At 36.5% G+C, this 19,845-nt stretch overlaps 1 protein-coding gene across 3 annotated transcripts in view; it reads right to left on the reverse strand.

Moving 5' to 3' along the window:
• MLIP (muscular LMNA interacting protein) overlaps positions 1-19,423 on the reverse strand; it is a 247,151-nt gene extending 227,728 nt beyond the window's left edge. Inside the window, exon 1 of one of the 3 annotated variants that reach the window (XM_032864514.1) lies at positions 19,277-19,423. In XM_032864514.1, the coding sequence (XP_032720405.1) occupies positions 19,277-19,339 (63 nt within the window). In that variant the 5' untranslated portion in view covers positions 19,340-19,423. The remainder of the gene's footprint in view (positions 1-19,276) is intronic. The other 2 variants (XM_032864512.1, XM_032864513.1) reach the window with 2 other exon arrangements.
• Positions 19,424-19,845: the final 422 nt, after the last annotated feature.

Genomic DNA, 19,845 nt, shown 5'->3' on the forward strand with positions numbered 1-19,845 from the left:
TTTTTAGCCAGTTGGTCAAAATGGTAACGACTTGAGTTTGCAATTAACATCTGAAGTAGAGGGCATTCATGTAAGATTGAGCACTTAACCTTAGAAATCTGATGCTGTCTCTGTAAATAGTGTCAGAATTTAGTTGGATTTTTGTTATGAACATGCTATGAAGGCACACACACGAGTTGTGCCCACAGTAGCGTTCACAATGTCAGCTTTATTCAATCATAAAGCAAAGTTAATCACAATTATAAAGCAGGTTCAGGATTCCAAACTCAACAACATTTCACTGTGTGATTACACTTGGCTTCTTATACAACACTCAGGGCAGGACAGAAAACAAACCACACAACAAACAAAATAACAGAAGGGTGTAGGAAGTTAATGAACAAAACTCCAAGTCAGTCTGTGGGCACACAGTTGAAATAAGGCCTCTGTCCAGTCTGGGTCAGCTCTTGGCACTTACTGCTTATTTATTATGTTCAAGCTGTGAAGGTTCTCAGTTCAGTTCAGAGATCAACTGGGCAGAGCCCTTGGTGACAGTTGTCTTTTTTAACTGGTCAGATAGAGAGGAGACCATGTCTGAAGAGTTTGACAGTTTGCTGCCAAAGTCTTCCCCTTTGAAAGGGATTGAATCAGTCTTGGGCCCCTGCACACCTCCTCTGCTTCTGCCTGCTATCAATTCTGGGGTGTCAGCTGATGCTGGTCCCAGAGATGCATACTTTTAACTATGCATCGCTGTTTGATACAGGCTCCTGCTTGACATTAGGGACTCCATTTGCTCTGTATACTTTTTGTTGTCTTGTCACTGAGTCTAAAACTTAAACTAAAAAAACAAAAACAATAGAAATCCAACTAAATATCTAATAATAAATTATTAAATAGTAATAGTGAGAGTGGACATCCCAGTCTTGTTCCTGATGGTAGAGGAAAAGCTCTCAGTTTTTCCCCCATTGAGGATGATATTAGCTATAGGTCTTTCATACATGGTTTTTATGACATTGAGGTATGTTCCATCTATACCTACTTTGTTGAAGGTTTTTGTCAAGAATGAATGCTGTATTTTGTCCAGTGGTTTTTTTTACATCTACCGAGAGGCTCATATGGTTCTTATCCTTTGATTAATGTGGTGTATCATGTTGATTGATTTGTGACTTTCAAGCCAGCCCTGCAGCCCAGAAATAAATCCCACTTCATCATGGTGAATCATTCTTTTAATGCACTGTTTGATTCATTTTGCTGGTTATCTTGTTGAAAATTTTTACAACCAGATGTGTTCATCAGGGATACTGGCCTGTAATTCTTCTTTTTAGTGGGGTCTTTGTCTGGTTTTCAAATTAAAGTAAGACTGGCCTTGTAAAAAGAGTTTGGAAGTTTTCCATCCATTTCTATTTTTTTGGAACAATTTGAGAAGAAAAGTTATGAATTCTTCTTTAAATCCTTGGTAAATTCATCTGGGAGCCATCTAACCCTGGACTTTTCGTTTGTTGGGAGGTTTCGATTAATCGTTCAATTTCTTTGCTGGTTATGGATCTGTTCAAGTTTTCTATTTCTTCCTGTTTCAGCTTCAGTAGTTTGTATGTTTCAAGGAATTTGTCCATTTCTTCCAGATTGCCCAGGTTGTTGGCATATAATTTTTCATAATATTCTAATTATTTGCTTTTCTGTGGTATTGGTTGTGATCTCTCCTCTTTCATTTATGATTTTATTTATTTGGGTCCTTTCTCTCTTCTTTTTTATAATCTGGCTAGAGGGTTATCTATTTTATTAATTCTTTCAAAGAACCAGCTTTTAGCTTTGTTGAAAGGCATCCAAATCAGCAAGGAAGAGGTCAAACTTCCACTATTTGCAGACAACATGATATTCTATGTAGAAAACCTGGAAGATGCCACCAAAAATTGCTAGAATACATGAATTCAGCAAAGTTGCAGGATAGATAATCAATGTACAGAAATCTGTTACATTTCTATAGACATGTAATGAAGTGGCAGAAAAAGAAATCAAGGAATTGATCCTGTTAACAATTTCATCAAAAACTAAAAAATATCTAGGAATAAACCTAACCAAGGAAGTAAAAGATCTATACCCTGAAAACTATAGAACACTTAGGAAAGAAATTGAAGAGCACACAAAGAAAAGGAAAAACATCCCATGCTCATGGATTCAAAGAATAAACCTTGTTAAAATGTCTATAGTGCCCAAACCAATATACACATTCAATGCAACCCCTATCAAAATACCACCAGTACTTTTCACATAGCTAGAACAAATAACTGTAAAATTCATATTGAGCCAGAAAATACCCCCAAATAATCAAAATGACTCTGAAAAACCAAAGCAAAATGGGAGGCATCAGGATTCCAGACTTCAAACTATTACAAAGCTTCAAGATAGTATGGTACTGGCCCAAAAAAAGACACATAGATCAGTGGAACAGACTAGAAAATCCAGAAATTGACCCTCAACTGTATGGTCAACTAATCCACACCAAAGCAGGAAAGAATATCCAGTGGAAAAAATACATTCTCTTCAACAAATGATATTGGGAAAACTGGACATCCATGTGCAGAAGAATGAAACTTGAACACTTTCTTACACCATACACAAAAATAAATTCAAAATGGATGAAAAGCCTAAAAGTGAGACAGGAAACCATCAAAATCTTAGAGAAAAACACAGGCATCAACCTCTTTGACATCCACCACAGCAATATCTTACTAGACACATCACTGGAGGCAAGGGAAACAAAAGCAAAAATGAATAATTGGGACTTCATCAAGATAAAAACCTTCTACAGAGTGAAGGAAACAATCAACAAAACTAAAAGGCAACCTATGGAATGGGAGAAGATACCTATAAATGACACATCTGACAAAGGACTAGTATCCAAAATCCATAAAGAACTTGTCAAACTCAACACGTAAAAAAACAAATAATCCAGTTAAGAAATGGGCAGAAGACACGAACAGACGTTTTTCCAAAGAAGACATCCAGACAGCCAATGGACACATGAAAAGATACTCAACATCACTCCTCATCAGGGAATACAGAACAAAACTATGATGAGATACTACCTCACACCTGTCAGAATGGCTAAAATTAGCTACACAAGAAACAACAGGTGTTGGCAAGGATGCAGAGAAAGGGAACCCTCTTACACTGTTGATGGGAATGCAAACTGGTGAAGCCACTCTGGAAAACAGTATGGAATTCCTCAAACAGTTAAAAAGAGAACTACCCTTTGATCCAGCAATTGTACTAGTAGGTGTCTACCCAAAGGAAACACAAATACAGATTGGAAGGTGTACGTGCACCCCAATGTTTATAGCAGCATAATCAACAACAACTAAACTACGGAAAGAGCCCAGGTGTCCATCAACCTATGAATGGATAAAGAGGGTGTGAGATATATATGGATATAGATATAGATATAGATATAGATATAGATATAGATATATACTTACACAATGGAATACTGCTCAGCCATCAAAAAGAATGAAATCTTGCCATTTGCAATGACATGGATGGAGCCACAGTGTATTATGCTAAGTGAAATAAGTCAGTCAGAGAAAGACTAATACCAAATAATTTCACTCATATATGGAATTCAAGAAACAAAACAGATGAACTTATGGGAAGAGGGAAAAAAGTCAGGGGGACAAACCATAAGAGACTCTTAATGATAGAGAACAAACTGAGGATTGACAGAGATGGGTAGGTGGGGATGGGCTAGATGGATGATGGGCATTATGCAGGGCACTTGTTATCATGAGGACTGCATATTATAGGTAAGTGATGAACCACTGAATTGTACTCCTAAAACCAGTATTGCACTGTATGTTTACTAACTAGAATATAAACAAAAATTTGAAGAAATACACACACACACACACACACAGAATTCAGTTAGATTGTAGGATAAACATCTGGTATCTAAAAAGTGCTTGGTCATGTGGGGAAACATCCCACATTCATTGCAATTAGAATCAGAATCTTTAGCATCTCAGACTCAACAATATAGTTGACTGAGAAGTTAGATCCTGAAATAATAATCAAGATGTTGAAAGACTACTTTTGATATTATGTAAAAGTGATCATCTATCTAACTATATTTCTAGTGAAAATTCAATGTTATCAAAAGTATTGCCGTATTTAAAGGGAAATTGTTTTAAGAGATGTTAAGTGAATTCAGGAGAAGAGTGCTGAAGTACTATTACTCATGTACAGTCCATTGTAGTAACATTTTACTCCTTTCCACACTGACTAAACATTAGTCTAATCTTTCAACAAAGAATAATAAAGTTTCCATGATGTAAATACCAATTTGGGTTATTTTATTGTTGTGTGTTGGTGTAAACACCAAGTATGTGTTTGCTCGAAGGAAAACAGGAAATCACCATAAGGCTAGAGCTGAGGTTTTGGATCTGTCAATGAGACAGGTACAGGTGTGGTTGGAAGAGCAGTTTCTGGACCCAGCTTGTCCGGAGGTCAAAGTCTTCCACTGGCTTGCTATGTGTCCTAGGCAACTGACTTATGACTTAGTTATTTCAGCTATTAAATGGAAATAATATCATTTACCCTGTGGAATTGCAGTGATGATAGCAAGGTAAGTGCTTTGTCTACTTCTTGGAATGTGAAACATGCTCCAGCTATTATCAAAATCATCACGTAGGCAGAATTATTCAGTTTATCTTAAACTATTATTCAAAAGATATTTGGTTTTAAAGCTTGGTATTACATTAAAAATTCAATTAAACATACTTTGTAAGAATAATGCATTAAAATATTTAGACTACTGGATTAAAACAGCAATAGCTGTCTCATTATTAATAGTAAAATGTCAACAAAAAACAGAGTAATCAGAAAAAATGTCAGCATGCTTAGTGCCTTTAGAATGACAATAAGCTGATTCCTTCCTACAATTTTTGTTAAGTATCAACCTTAAATTGTACATGGGGAATTTAAATACATGGGGAACCAAAAAATAATTCCCTTTACCTCTCAACTATTATAAGAACCAACCAAAACCAAATGCACAAAAATTTCAGATCTAAAAGTACTCCACTCTCATCCATTCTCTGCAGCTGCTGTTGCAGAATATGATTGAGGAAAATCTACCTCTCAGCACCGGAATTTGGTGGGATAAGAAAAAAAGAGTCTAAGCAAAACATAAACTCATTAGAAATAAACATGAAAATCCCCAAAGGATAATGCAGATTTTATTAATTTCCTAAGTATATCTTGTTATTCATAACTGCCAGTGATAAAGAATTTCCAGGTATCTGAAAATACCTAATATTATACTCTATTTTTTTGGTAGTAGTTAATGTTCACAAGGGAATTATAAATATAACCTGTTCTTAGAGCTAAAATGAGGTCAAGCTAATCATTAAAAACAGTATTAAAAATAGTATCTTGGGATACCTGGGTGGTTCAATCAGTTAAGTGTCTGCCTTTGGCTCAGGTCATGATCCCAGGATCCTTGGGATAGAGTCCCGCATGGGGCTCCTTGCTCAGTGGGGTGTCTGCTTCTCCCTCTGCCTCTGCTGCTCCCCACCCCCCGCTCATGCTCTCTCTCTCTCAAATAAATAAATACAATCTTTAAAAAACAAAAACCAAAACAGTATCTGGCTGCACTTCTTCCCACAGAGAAAGTTCCACAACCTCTGCATTGCTCCATGAACTAGTGCTTTGGCTAACATATGGAGTCTGACATTTTCCTCCTCTCACATTCTGGCCATCACCCTGCAGCCATGCTATGGCCAGTGTCCAAATCTGCAATTCTGCCACCAAGGTCAAGGCCTCCTGCCTGTGGCCACATGAAGTGCCAGGGTTCTGAGCGGAGGGTGCTGATGCCTCTGCCCAACTGCCAACACCAAACAAGCTGGTGTTTAGTGTTCTCCGCACCGCACAGAGATTTCACAGAATGCTTCCCCTTCCTACTCACAGGTTGAGTTACGAGTCCATCAGACGTGACTTGATTGATTGACTTGATTGATCGACTTGATTGATCAGTTTGGCATCCCTGTCACTTATCAAATCAGATGAAGGGCATGCTACACGCACACACGCAGACATGCCAATGTCATGCCTCAGCAGTTCATCCAGGAGTGCCACCTGCCATGTCCCAGACACAGCCCTAGGTACTAGGAAAATAGAGCTGTGGCCTAGAGGTGTTTGCAGTCTCTTGGGGGCGATGCTGTTAAGGCAAAAGGATGAAAGCACTCAAGCTTTCTGTAAGTCTGCTCTCACATGAAGACGACTGTCCTTGACTTCTTCCCTGATACACTCTCATCAGGCCAGCAGAGTCATAAACATGTGAGTTTGTTTTGAAAAAAATCACTGAGCTATTCGAAATTTCAGTAAAACTGAAAAATACAATTCAACCCCTGCTACTGTTGCCTTTATTTGGATGGTTAAGATGCTATGGTTGAGCTCAAAGAGATATGCTACACAAACATACGCACTGATTGCATCGTAGTGGTCTGGTAACTGTAGGGTCCACAAAAGAATCATTCATAATATCTATATCTTTACAGGAAAAAAAGGTGATACATATTGCACTATCCTACTATCCTTAAATTTCCTTGCATTTTATAAGAGATTAGCAGTTAATTCCATTATGTTTACTTCTGTAAATACTGTTGTAATAAACATCATTATAACTAAATATTTATTTCTTCACTCTAAATAGATTTCTAGAGAAAAATTGTCTGGCCAGTGTGTATGTAAGTGCTTAACACATTAGAATTATGCTCCAAAAAAGTGGTACCAATTTACAGTACTACTTGTAGTGCATGAAACTATTTTATAGAAAAATTCTTAAGTAAAAAAATTAATGAACTGTTGGAAGTATTGCTTTCCTGGGAAAATATCTTCTGTGCAGGGAAGAAAAAAATGCCAGATGAAGGTAAGAGATATAAATTATGATATCCTGAACAAAATAGTTTCCAGATTTAAAACTTTTTTGAATCAGACTGTTGTCAACCATATTTATGTTCTTCTTTTGAACATTTTACACACACACACATGCACAACAATGTCTTCCTTAACTCTATTTCTACTTACCTGTGTTTTTCGCCTCCTACAAATATCCTGCCTTGGTTAGCCTACCGGTTACTGGTATAATTTTTATTAACTTTAAGAGCTACATAATAGGTATGGCCCTAATTATTCACACCTCATAATGTATTCATTTATTCCATATGTATATAGTACTTGCATTCATATAACATAATTATTTGCCACAGAGATGGACCATAATGTCTTTCAGAATAGGCATCATGTTTTAAACACTCTTTTGCTTTTGAATCTTTGTCAGTCTTCACAGAACGGACACAAAATTAAAACTTAAAGGTTAGGGGCACCTGGGTGGCTCAGTCAGGTAAGTGTCTGCCTTCAGCTCGAGCCATGTTCTCAGGTTCCTGGAATCAAGTCCCGCATGGGGTTCCCTGCTCAGTGCGGAGTCTGCTTCTGCCTCTCCCTCTGTCCCTCCCTACCCCACTCATGTATACTCGCTCTCTTTCTCTCAAATAAATAAATAAAATCTTAAAAAAAAAAAAATACTTAAAGGTTGGATGATGGCACCCTTCCTAGTGGGAAAATAAGCACGGCCTCCAGCCTATCAGAGTGAAATCACCCATGGTGTGACTGAAGGAACCAAACTGCAGTCACAGCCTAAGGATTCCCCAGATACGAGAAGTAACTTTTACACCACTGTGATTCTCAGATCTCTAATGACTACTGGTTTGCGAATGGCACTTTTCAATATATCTTCATTCTCCATCCCTATTAAAGCCCCAGGAGGTAAGTCATATCCCATTTAACAGATGAGGAAACTGTAGCTCATAGAGGTTGAGCACACAAGAGCCCAGTTTTGAACCCTTACCCCAGACTCCTTGTACTTAACTACCAAAATCACTCTGGCACAAATAAGAAGGGTAAAAACTAGAAATTTCTTAATTTTCCACATCCAAGCTTTTAAAAATGGCATTAAAATATTTTTTGAGTTATACACTCAGAATATTATTTGGCATGCCATTTAACATAGCCTATGCAACAGTTCCACATAAATTCATTTATCTCTCAGTGAAGAAGAAATTGAAAGACTATCCATGACACACCACCTACTGAAAGCACAAAGCATTTAGGATAAAATTTAAGAATAAATCAAGATGGCTGATGGAATACATTAAGTTTCTCTCAAATCCTCTTCTTGACCCCATTAATAAGAGAATAAAGGAATGTAAAAGAATAAACCCACAACAATTAGAGATTTGGAAGGGGGGAGCAGTCAGCATGAAAAAGCACACTGTAAATTTCTGAAAGATGAAAAGGAGATGAAGGTGTATGGCTATGTTATGAAGCAGAGCTGTAGTCAGGAAGGAACACTAATAAGTATCTTGGCAAACCCTGGAGGGTGCACCAGACTCGAGGCAGGCAAATTCCACAGGGGTTATGACTGTAATAGGGTTTCAAAGAAAAGAATTCATTGCAAATCTCTAAGACTAGCTCCTTCATCTCCTTCCATACCACATGCAAAGGGATCCAGGCAGCCAGAAGGTCAGAAGCTGTAAGGAGAGGACTCCCAGCCTGGATGGATGGACAGATGGATGGATGAGCAGAAGCAGATAAAACAACAAAACGTAGGAATCTCCAGATTGTAAGCTGAGCTTGACTGGAAAAAAAAAAAAATAGGAACAAAAATATTTCATTTCCGATGTTTCCTTCACACATCCTAAAAGAACTCCCCACTCTCTGTGATAATCTTATTAATTCATGCTGACATTTTCTTCCTTCAGTCTCCCACTATGACATGATATCCCAGAGAAATTATTACAGGTTTAGGAAAGCAATCTTATGGGCTCTCTCATCTGCTCCTGAGACAAATGTCACCAAGTTAGTATTTAAAAGCATGAGGTGGTCTCTGAATTGCTACATTCTGACACCCACAAGGGCAGGAGGCCTATTTTTAAGAACAAACTGGGGGTGACGTCTTCTCCAGCAAGGAAATGCCCATTAACCGAGAAGAAAATTGATGAACGTACCCTGGAGAAATTTTTAGGTCATAAATAAAGGAGAAAACTGGCAATTAAACCACAGACATCCTCTTACCATTTTAAAAAATCACCTCCTTATTTTTATGAAGATCATAGCAAAATAAAGCCCATGACTCGGTAATGTAATTACATCACTAATACAACAGTCTATTTGTCATTCCCTGAGGGGAGCCAGAGTTGGGGCAGAACAAGTAGATATGTAAGTAATTGTACTTCCCACAATGAGAACCCAGAAAATATTTCGCCGCACGTACAATGTGTTATAAATGTCAGTGTGAAAGCACCGTTCGCTTAGAGCCTGCGATCCATCTCCTTTCTGCCATTCACCAACACACAGAGCTGCATCAAAAGATCCATTCAAACAGTGCATCTCAGACTTACATTATCAGCAGATACTGCTTTAATTAGCAGTGATTTTCAAAGGACTGGATGGCTTCAAGAACTTCATTTGAACCATAAAGTAGAAATCTGGATCCTTATCAGTTTCACTTTACTCTCCCCTCCCGTCCCTGGGTGCTAACAGACACAGTCCTCATTTTTCTTAAAGGTAAAAGAAAAATGGAAATGGTGGCTGGATTTTTGCCATTCGGGTGCAGTCCACTTTTTCCTCCACCTTCAGCAGTGCAAAGAGACTAAAATTAGAATTGCACAGGGACCAAGATATCTGTGTCAGGCACGTTGCCGGGAGTGGTAAGAACTACAAAGCGGAATGAGTAACAGCTTATGAAACCGTCTTAGAAATAACATTTAAAATGCAGACATATGTGTTCTAAATTTTTGTTCCTGATGAAAACACAGCAGCAACTTTATTTTATGTAGTACTATGAGAAAATAGAATACCTTATTTTTACTACATTTTGACGTTAATATTAAGGAACTTATACACTATTTTATTTATCTATTCCATAGTGTTCTCCCATGATGCCATTCTCAAATCTTTACTGCTTCTCACTGAAAACATAAAGAATATGTGTAATTCAATTTATGAGTACTGAACTGTGAAATTTTGTACTGCAAAAAATCTAAGAATCTAGTAACAAGGACTTTGATTTTACACTTGGTCAGTGATGACATAAAAATATAATAATCTATTTCAAGGTTTCTAATGTTTGTATAAATAGGCATTGTTTGGTACAGAAAGGATTTAATAACCACACAGCTCAAGGACACTTTCATGGACTTATAAAATGCTAGAGACCCACAGCAATCTTTACAAATCCAACCCAACCTCTCGGTCTGTAAGGAAGGAGACCTAAGGTTATGTGATTTGTCTAAGGTCACATAAACACGACTTTAACACCAAAAATGGTCTCCTAGACTCAGATATAACATGCTTTTTACCACACACGATGGCACTTACAAAGAGATGGAAGACCTCTTTGGAATCGGAGGTATACACACACACACACACACACACCCCAAAGGCACAGGTTCTTTGTTTCGGCTTTCATAGATGTTAAGATGAAACAGAACTCCTGCATGTACTCACCTACCTTAACTCATCATTTTTGTGGTCTTACTGCATTCTGCAATTATGCCCATTAAGATTTCAGTTCCCATTGCTTAGTAATTTCCTATCAATCCCAATGCTATGGCATCTTGTCTCCTCTCTCCTTTTTTTTTTTTTTTTTTATTTCAAGCTACAGATTCTTCGGGTATTTAAGAATTGTGTTACTGGCTCTCTATGAAAAGGAGGCTAGAGAGAAGTTAGGATGGAATTATTTCTTATGCAAAAGAGACTTAGGAGCAATTATTTAGTTTTTCACTTTGATCTGCCAAATGATTCCATTTCATGGTTAGTCTTTGCAACTATACTTCATCTGCAGTAAAACCAGAATCTTCTTACTAATGCTGGAGGGATGTGTCAGCTCTTTGGAGAACATTACCTTAACCAGCAAAATCTGTAATACTGGTGCTGACCGATCAATACTACAACCCCTTTACTGACTCCTCAGAGAGTTCTTATCTCCCTAAGAAATGGGAATAAAGTAATCTTACTAAAAATTTAGAAGTGACACTGAGTTCAGAAATTCACAGAATCCTAATTTTGAATTTGAGGGATCCTTATTGAGGCACTTACCATAAAATTTGGCTTATTATTGCCCATCCGGGTTTTTTTTTAAATAATTATTTCCACAGAGTATTTTGTATGTCAACTTATTACAGAACTCTAGTCCTCCCTGGAGAAAAGAATTAATAAATTCAAAATTTACTGGTAAGGAATAGGCCATCCTGGGAGATCTGCCAAATAGGGACACAGAAGACACTGTAGGCACCACAGACATGTTAAGACCAGCGGCCTTCTTAAAGATGCCCAAATGCCTACCATTCTCCATGATGGTGTCACACATAAATACAAACATGAGCCAGCATCACAGAGGAATTAAGGTTTGGGGACAAATTAATTCACATCCTCTACCATCAAAATGAACACCCAAGGCCAACCTAAAATCCATAACATAGCAAGAGTCATTGACCCAGTCTTACAAATGGCAGAGAAATGGAAGGAGTTTTCTAAAATAAATAATCAAATGCCAAAGAAAAGGAAATGTCATTGTTCATTTGTTTGTTTTCATCTTTCCTTCCTTTTGGTTATCATCAAACTTAGTAGAGAAGGATCCAGGGCAATCAATTATGATAAAGACACATAGATCTAGCACCTGACCACCAGAGATTTATGAACCTCAGTTTATCACCTATTTTATTATACGACGTTGTCCTGTCAGGAATTATGTATGGAGCAGAATCAACATTCAAGCCATACTAAAAATTATCTCTAGAAAACCCATCAGAAACATTAGCAGTCTAAACTTTTCTTTCGAACATGTCAGCACCTCCTGAGTGCATATTACCAATGACTCTAGTTAGACACTAGAAAAATAGGTTATGTAGTTGTTCATTCAAAACCTTAGGAGCTTCCCGGGTGAAATTGAAAATTGGTCCCCACACATGCAGGGGTAGGAGAGATCAAATAGGCAGACCGCTCCAGACTGCTAGGTAACAGGTCTACCAAACCAGGAACTTACTGATGAGCTTATCTTAAGTGTCACAAGATGAGTAGATCTCCACGCCCAATCGCCAGAATCTTAAAAGTCTGTATAGAGAACTTAACTGGGTTCAGACAACTATACCATCCAAATGGTATCAAAAACACCTTACTCTCTCAAGGCTACTTCCTCAAAAACAGCTCCCATGGGAAAATTAGGCAGAATGTATATTCCAAGGAAGGGGGTGGCAAGGCAGGGAGCAACTTCCAACTACCAGGGTCTAACTCATTGTGGGTCAGCCAGTGGCCATGTCTTTTCAGTGACCTCCAACTGTCAATATTATGACAGAATAAAATATATTACAATATAGAATACTTTACAGTTGTCCCACTGTTAAGATGTTCTAATGAATAATTACAGACTGCTATCTCAAGTCTATGTGAAAAAAAAGAATTGGGGATGTTTATGTTTTCTACACTTAGAATATTTCCCAGCTACTAAATTTATCATGATTATTTCATAACCTACTAAAAAATAATAAAATCTAATAATCTTCTTGGTGATCAAGACTTTCTCTCTCATGTGAACTTCTACTACAGTCCATAGGACCCTATCTTGTTCAAAACAGACATTCAAAAATGTCCATTGATTTGAAAGGCTCTTTCTGCTTTCTTTACCTAACAGACACTAGATTGCATCTGCAAAGGTGCCCCCAACAGAAGTCAGACTTGTCATCAGATAATAACATTGGGAACTATAACCAAGTGTTAGTCCTATGTTTTTTGTTTGCTAACAAATTTCTTCTCAGAAAATAATTAGGGTTATTTGTATTAATGAAGCTATGAAAAGCTAAATTAAACCTTATTTTAAAAGTGTGCTTCACTGAATTATCACAGAATTTTTAAAAATGCATAATTTTCTGTGTTTCTGCATTTTTACCACAGTTTTTCTTCAATTTATTTTCTCTTTCATTGTAGCAAAAAGAAGTGACATGATCTCTTTCTTTCTGAAACCAAAAAAAAAATTTTTTGAGATTATAGGTAAATTTGCAAATCATTGGATAAAACCTTTACCCCCAAAGTCAAAACAAGTTGAAAAATTTTAAACATTAAAAAGTAAAATTTTAGTTATCTAAAATTTTAGTTTTCATCTCCTTATATGAGATACATCCTATTAAAAATCTGTCAGATGAGATAACTTCTCAATCTCAAAAATTTCTTTTACTCAAAAAAGCAATATTTATGATATTCAGAATTGACTACTGCGTTAATTTGCTTCTACCAAGGTTCATATAAAGTGAATTGGATGACTTACCCTTCTCACTATCATTATTTTTGTGATATTTATTGAACATTTATTACTTGGGAAGACTTAATTATCTCTTGAGACATATTATATTAATGTAATAGAAATTATTAAGTTTATGCATGAAATATGTTTGTTCTTATCATACCTTAAAGAAAGAAAACATTATTATTTCAGAATATCCTGAGGTGCATGGCCATTTTTACTATGTTAATACATGAATTGTTCTTTTTCATTAAGAAATTTTAGTTGAAGATAAATGTAAGTGAAATTCTCTGTTGATGCATTTAATGACCTAAAAAGATTTTGGAAAATAGTCAGGACATCCTGTCTTAATTTTACTTATTTATTAAAACATACTAAATAGCAGTGTACTTACTTTCAATTCTATTCCAGAAATAACTTCACTTTATAGATAACAAATGATATTCAGCTTAAATTTATTGTTCTTTGTATCATTATTCTGAAAATGAAACTCATAAATAAAATCAGACAACTAATGTACTGACACATCAGTTCCTAAAATGTATTCCAGAGAACAGTAGCCAAAATATTCACTGTCATTGCATACACACAGTAAAATACATTACATTGGTAGGGAGTTTAAGAAATACAAGAGAAACCTCCAAAATGTCTCACGGCCTTCAGTGTGTTAAAATACAGTAAGAGTAAAAAGAAGACTGTGTAGTTCATCCTATACAGTGTTTCTTGAATATTCATGAGCATAGATCAGAACCTCTTTTTGCAGAGAAGTTTAGAAAATCAGAATTCTAAGGAATGTACTTTGGGGAACACATGATACAATGGTTACTCAAATCTCATCAAGAAAAAACAAAAGATCCATTCAACTCCAACACCAATTACTGTAGAACCAACCAAACAGAACTGTATTGTTACAAAATAGCTCCCTCCCTCCCTGCATCCCCATAAAAATCACCTTTAGTGTAATCTGATTTTGCAGAATCAGGAAGGACTAAAATACCCAGCACAGCATAATATGTTGGCTTTTCAAAGGATGGAAATGTCCCTTTAAGTCATGCTATTTGAGTTTTCTTTTTCATGTTTAAAACACTGGGATAATATCAACCAATTTGTGAAAAATTTAGATGGGATTGATAAGCTTAGGACATATTGAAAGATTTGAGTTATCATATTTCTTATCTGATTATCTATTGATCCACCTACAATTGTCAAGCTCTCAGGAATCTTTACTTCTAATTTCCAAAGAGTAACAAATTCAGGGCAAAAAAAGTGTCAATAGCTAATGGTAGTAATTCTCTTATCCCTATAAGGTGAAGTCTATATTGGATATGTAGTAAAGAATCCTATTAAGGTATCCAAATGGGCAAAGAAGAGGTCAAACTTTCAGTCTTTGCAGATGATATGATACTCTAAGTAGACTCAATCAAAATGTTCCTAGAACTGATCCAGGAATTCAGCAAAGTTGCTGGCTATAAAATCAATGCACAGAAGTCTGTTGCATTTCTATACACCACTAATGAAGCAGCAGAAAAAGAAATCAAGGAATCAATCCCATCTACAATTTTAACAAAAACCATAAGCTACCTCAGAATAAACCTAACCAAACAGGAAAAGGATCGGTACTCTGAAAACTACAGAACACTCATGAAAGAAATTGAGGAAGACTCAAAGAAAAGGAAAAACATTCCATACTCACAGATTCGAAGAACAAGTATAATTTAAAATGTCTATGCTGCCCACAGCAATCTACACAGTCAATGCAATCTCCATCAAAATAACACCAGCATTTTCACAGAGCTAAAACAAACAACTCTAAAATTTGTGTGGAAACAGAAAAGACACTGAATAGCCAAAGTAACCCTGAAAAAGAAAAGCAGCTGGTGGCATCACAGTTCCAGACTTCAAGCTCTATTACAAAGCTGTCATCATCAAGGCAGTATGGAACTGGCACAAAAACAGACACATAGATCAGTGGAATCAACAGAGAGCCCAGACTTGGACCCTCAACTCTATGGTCAACTAATCTTCAACAAAGCAGGAAAGAATACCCAGTGGAAAAATGTCCCCTCAACAAACGGGTGTTGGGAAAACTGAACAGCAACATGCAAAAGAATGAAACTGGACCGCTTTTTTATACCACACACAAGAATAAACTCAAAACGGTTGAAAGGCCTACATGTGAGGCAGGAAACCATCAAAATCCTAGAGGAGAACACAGGCAGCAGCCTCTTTGACCTCAGATACAGAAACTTCTTGCTAGACACGTCTCCAAAGGCAAGGGAAACAAAGGCAAAAATGAACTATTGGAACTTCATCAAAACAAAAAGCTTTTGCACAGCAACAGAAACAGTCAACAAAACTAAAAGGCAGCCTATGGAATGGGAGGAGAGATTTATAAATGACATATCAGATAAAGGGCTAGTATCCAAAATCTATAAAGAACTTATCAAACTCAACACCCAAAAACCAAATAATCCAGTTAAGAAATGGGCAGAAGACATGAACATTTCTACAGAGAAGACATATAAATGGCCAACAGACACATGAAGAAAAGCTCAACATCTCTCGACATCAGGGAAAGACAAATCAAAACCACAGTGAGATACCACATCACACCAGTCGTGATGGCTAAAATGAACAAGTCAGGAAAAAACAGATGCTGGTGAGGATGTGGAGAAATGGGAGCACTCCTACACTGTTGGTGGGAATGCAAGCTGGTGCAGCCACTCTGGAAAACAATATGGAGGTTCCTCAGAAAGTTGAAAATAGAACTAACCTGTGATGCAGCAACTATACTACTAGGTATTTATCCTAAGGATACAAAAATAGTGCTCTGAAGGGGCACACGCATGCCAGTATTTATAGCAGCAATGTTCACAATAGCCAAAACTCAGAAAGAACCCAAACGTCCATCAACTGATGAATGGATAAGGAAGATGTGGTGTGTGTGTGTATACATATATCTATGTCTATATATCTATATCTAGATCTATAGCTATATATATACTATTTTTCAGCCATCAAAATGAATGAAATTTTGCCATTTGCAACAACATGGATGGAATTAGAGGGTGTTTTGCCAAACAAAATAAATCAGCCAGAGAAAGAAAAATACCGTATGATTTCACTCATATGTGGAATTTAAGAAAACAGATGAACACAAGGGGAGGGAACAAAAAATAAAATAAGGTGAAAACAGAGAGGGAGGCAAACCATATGGAACTCTTAACTATGGGGAGCAAACATGGTTGCTGGAGGGGAGAAGGTGGGGGACTGGGGTAAATGGTGATGGGCATTAAGGAAGGCACTGGATATGAGCACTGGGTGTTGCAGGCAACTGATCAATCACTAAATTCTACCCCTGAAACTTACACCGCACTATGTATGAACTGATGTGAATCTAAATAAAATCTTGAAGGAAACAGAAAGAATCCAAATTTATTATTGTCTCTTTCTTTGGATAGAATAAACAAGTTCTAAAAATCTGAAGACTGTTGATTTTCTTCTTTGCTGTATATCTCACCTTGGAATTTTTTTCAAATAAAGCCAATCATGTAAATTCCTTAATTGTGTGATATATTTCATCACATTGTTCATAATAAAAATCTTGATGTGTACACCTTTAATTTTAAAGAAGATACATATTATAACGCAGCAATATTATAATGTATACATATTTAAATATTTTCATGGAAAAATATTTTCTCCTTCTAAAAACCACGTTTTTGCAAATTTGACTATAATAAATTTAATAATTTTCAGAACCTAGTGAACTCTATCTATAAAAATACATTTTTTAACTGTATACAGCAAGGCTGTATACAGGCATACTGTATTACGTTGGTATTAGCAAGGAACACAAGGCTCCACAAGTTGACATTTTTAGATGTTTATTTTAGATTTTTATCCACATAAATAGCCAAAGGGTTAACCAAAATAATTTCTACTGTAAACTTCCAGAGATATATTATATATTTTCCAGCTCTCTTAGAGATACTGAATATGTTAACCTTTTCTTGATGACAGTGTCACCAAAATTCCTTTATCTGAAAGATATCTGGGTTACATACATAGCTCTGTTTGCCCATAGAGACAACTGCCCACACTATTGAACTTTAATGTGTTCCCTCCCCCCCAGAATCATCTCTTCTCAGTGCAGATTAGATGTTCCCAGGCCTTCCAAACTGTCCCACACTTCCCCTCCACTCCTCTGGAATTTAATCGGAGGCTAGCCCTAGATCTCTCCTGCAGAGTAGTGTTCATGTATTTTGTGACAGTGACGTCCTCTAAGGAGAGGTTTTTGCCTACTTCTAGATTCACGTCTGTGTTCAAGGTAGAGTCCAGCATGCAGAATGTCTGACCCTTCGGAGAGGGAAATATGTCTACATCAAATCACCCCACATAATAAGAGACCATATTTACTTCTGTTTTCTTGTCCCATATTCACTGTATTTATTTGCAAAACTCCCTGTAAAAGATTGCCAGAAAGCTCTGGGTCAAATTTCACATAATTCATAGCAACTCTCTATTCATGTATTTACTTACTCTCTATCCGGTTCCATAAAAGTTTTACAACTACTAAGCCTTTGAGGTGGGCATATCTAAGGTTTCCTTTTATTTTGAAATACACTTCAGATTTCTCTTTCTATATTAATAAATTTGGGTATGTATCTTATAAGTCAGACCAAAAACAGTTTGAAAAGAATAGGTTCAGCCCAGGGAATCCTCAAACATTATAGTTTTTAATCTTCATGACATCCTTCAAATTAGTATTACTACTCCCCAGCTTGCAAGTGAGTTAACTGTGACTCAGAAAGCTTAAATAAAATCCCATATTCCTGCATTCTGAAGTAGTGGAATGAGAACTGTCACTCAGATCTTTTTGATTCAAGACCCCTGGTTAGTTCTCCAACAATACATAGCTTTTCAAAATAATCAAAGGCCAAATAAGTCTCTGGCCAATACATGTTTAGACAACCACCTGGAACACAGATCCTCAGCTATATTCAAAAGGATGACCTGAATCCTTTAAGAAAAAGTTACATTTTATTCAATATATTTCTTCAAGACTGAAATTCTAATGTACTTCAGGAATTTTCAACCCTCTGGATATCTTTTTTCATCTCTCAGGTTTTAATATCATTAAGAGAGCATAAATCCCTATTTCAAACATCCAGAACAATGCAGTCTCCCAATTTTAAGAAGTCATAGTCTTAGAGTTGATGTAGTTTTACTTTTTGCTACTTGTACTGTTGTTAAAATTAGCCAAGCCCTGTTCTATCCTTAACTCTGTAGCCAGAGCACATTCCAAGCATAATTAGCCCCCTATATCTATCAGGTGAACCAGGAACAACACATTCTACTGCTCCAGTCTACAGTATATTTTATGTTTGAGCAAACACTGGTAACCTCTACAGAGCATTGACATGTAATTTCTCAGCATCAAGGTCAACTTAACTTTTACAACTTTGATAGCAAAATAATCACACCTTTCTGCGGAGTAAGCTTTATCCTTACACCAGATTATTAACTTACTTGATAAAATATTAAAATAGCATATAATACTTATATACTTTTCTTGTCACATTTTCCTAGTATCTCAGAGAAACTGGACTTCCCTAAGAGTCAGCTCAATAAATGAAATAATCTCCCAGTATTGAGGCAATACAACAAGGGCTCAAAATAAATGGATTCCAGTTTTAAAAATGGAGGTAAATCACATCATTTAACTAAAATCAAATTTGCCCACATTCTAGTATTGAAATTTTCTTAATAATTTTATTACACTGTGTTTATCAAAGTCTATGGAACTTATTAATTTTCAGGCTGCTGACCAGAGAAAAACATCAAAATACAAGTTGGTTAGTACCACTTTTCCAATCTGTGACAGCGGCTCTGTCACTATGTCAGTCGCGTTATCAATCTGTGTATGCTAAATCTCACACATCTTACCGTCAGTTTCTCCTCTAATTTCTCATTTAATAAGCTTCCTTTTTCATGCTTTTCAAATTCCATGTTGAAACTGAATGAGAGAGACAGAGACAGAGGGAGAGAGGGAGAGAGAGAGAGAAACAGAAAAAGAGAATCAGAGTCTGTCTAGAAAATGATTTGACGTGCTTACATGTTAGATATTGCAGGACATTCCAAGTTGTGAGTGCTCAGGACACTATCAGAAAGCCCTGGCGATAGTTTCTGGTTAGCTAGTGTTTCCATTTATAGATGTTCAAACCCCATAAACAGAGCACTGAAGAGAAGTCAGGCAGCTGGCCTTAGATAATGATAAATGTCACTAGATAGAAAAGCAAACTCTCCAACAGGAGAATATTCCAACAGGCTAGGTTCCCTGAACCATGAAAGATGCATGTGACAAAAAGCCACCATCAAAGAATTCATTCAGAGCCATTGGAGCAGAATAAAATATACTCTAGAATACAGACCCAATAAAGCAGTTTACAAAGGACAAATGTAATGATCATATGGCCAATATGAATCAGACAGCCTCGTTCTCTCGAATTCCAGTT

The sequence above is a fragment of the Lontra canadensis genome, unplaced genomic scaffold, assembly GCF_010015895.1.
Source record: "Lontra canadensis isolate GAN:19392208 unplaced genomic scaffold, GSC_riverotter_1.0 scaffold27, whole genome shotgun sequence".
Taxonomy (NCBI): Eukaryota; Metazoa; Chordata; class Mammalia; order Carnivora; family Mustelidae; genus Lontra; species Lontra canadensis.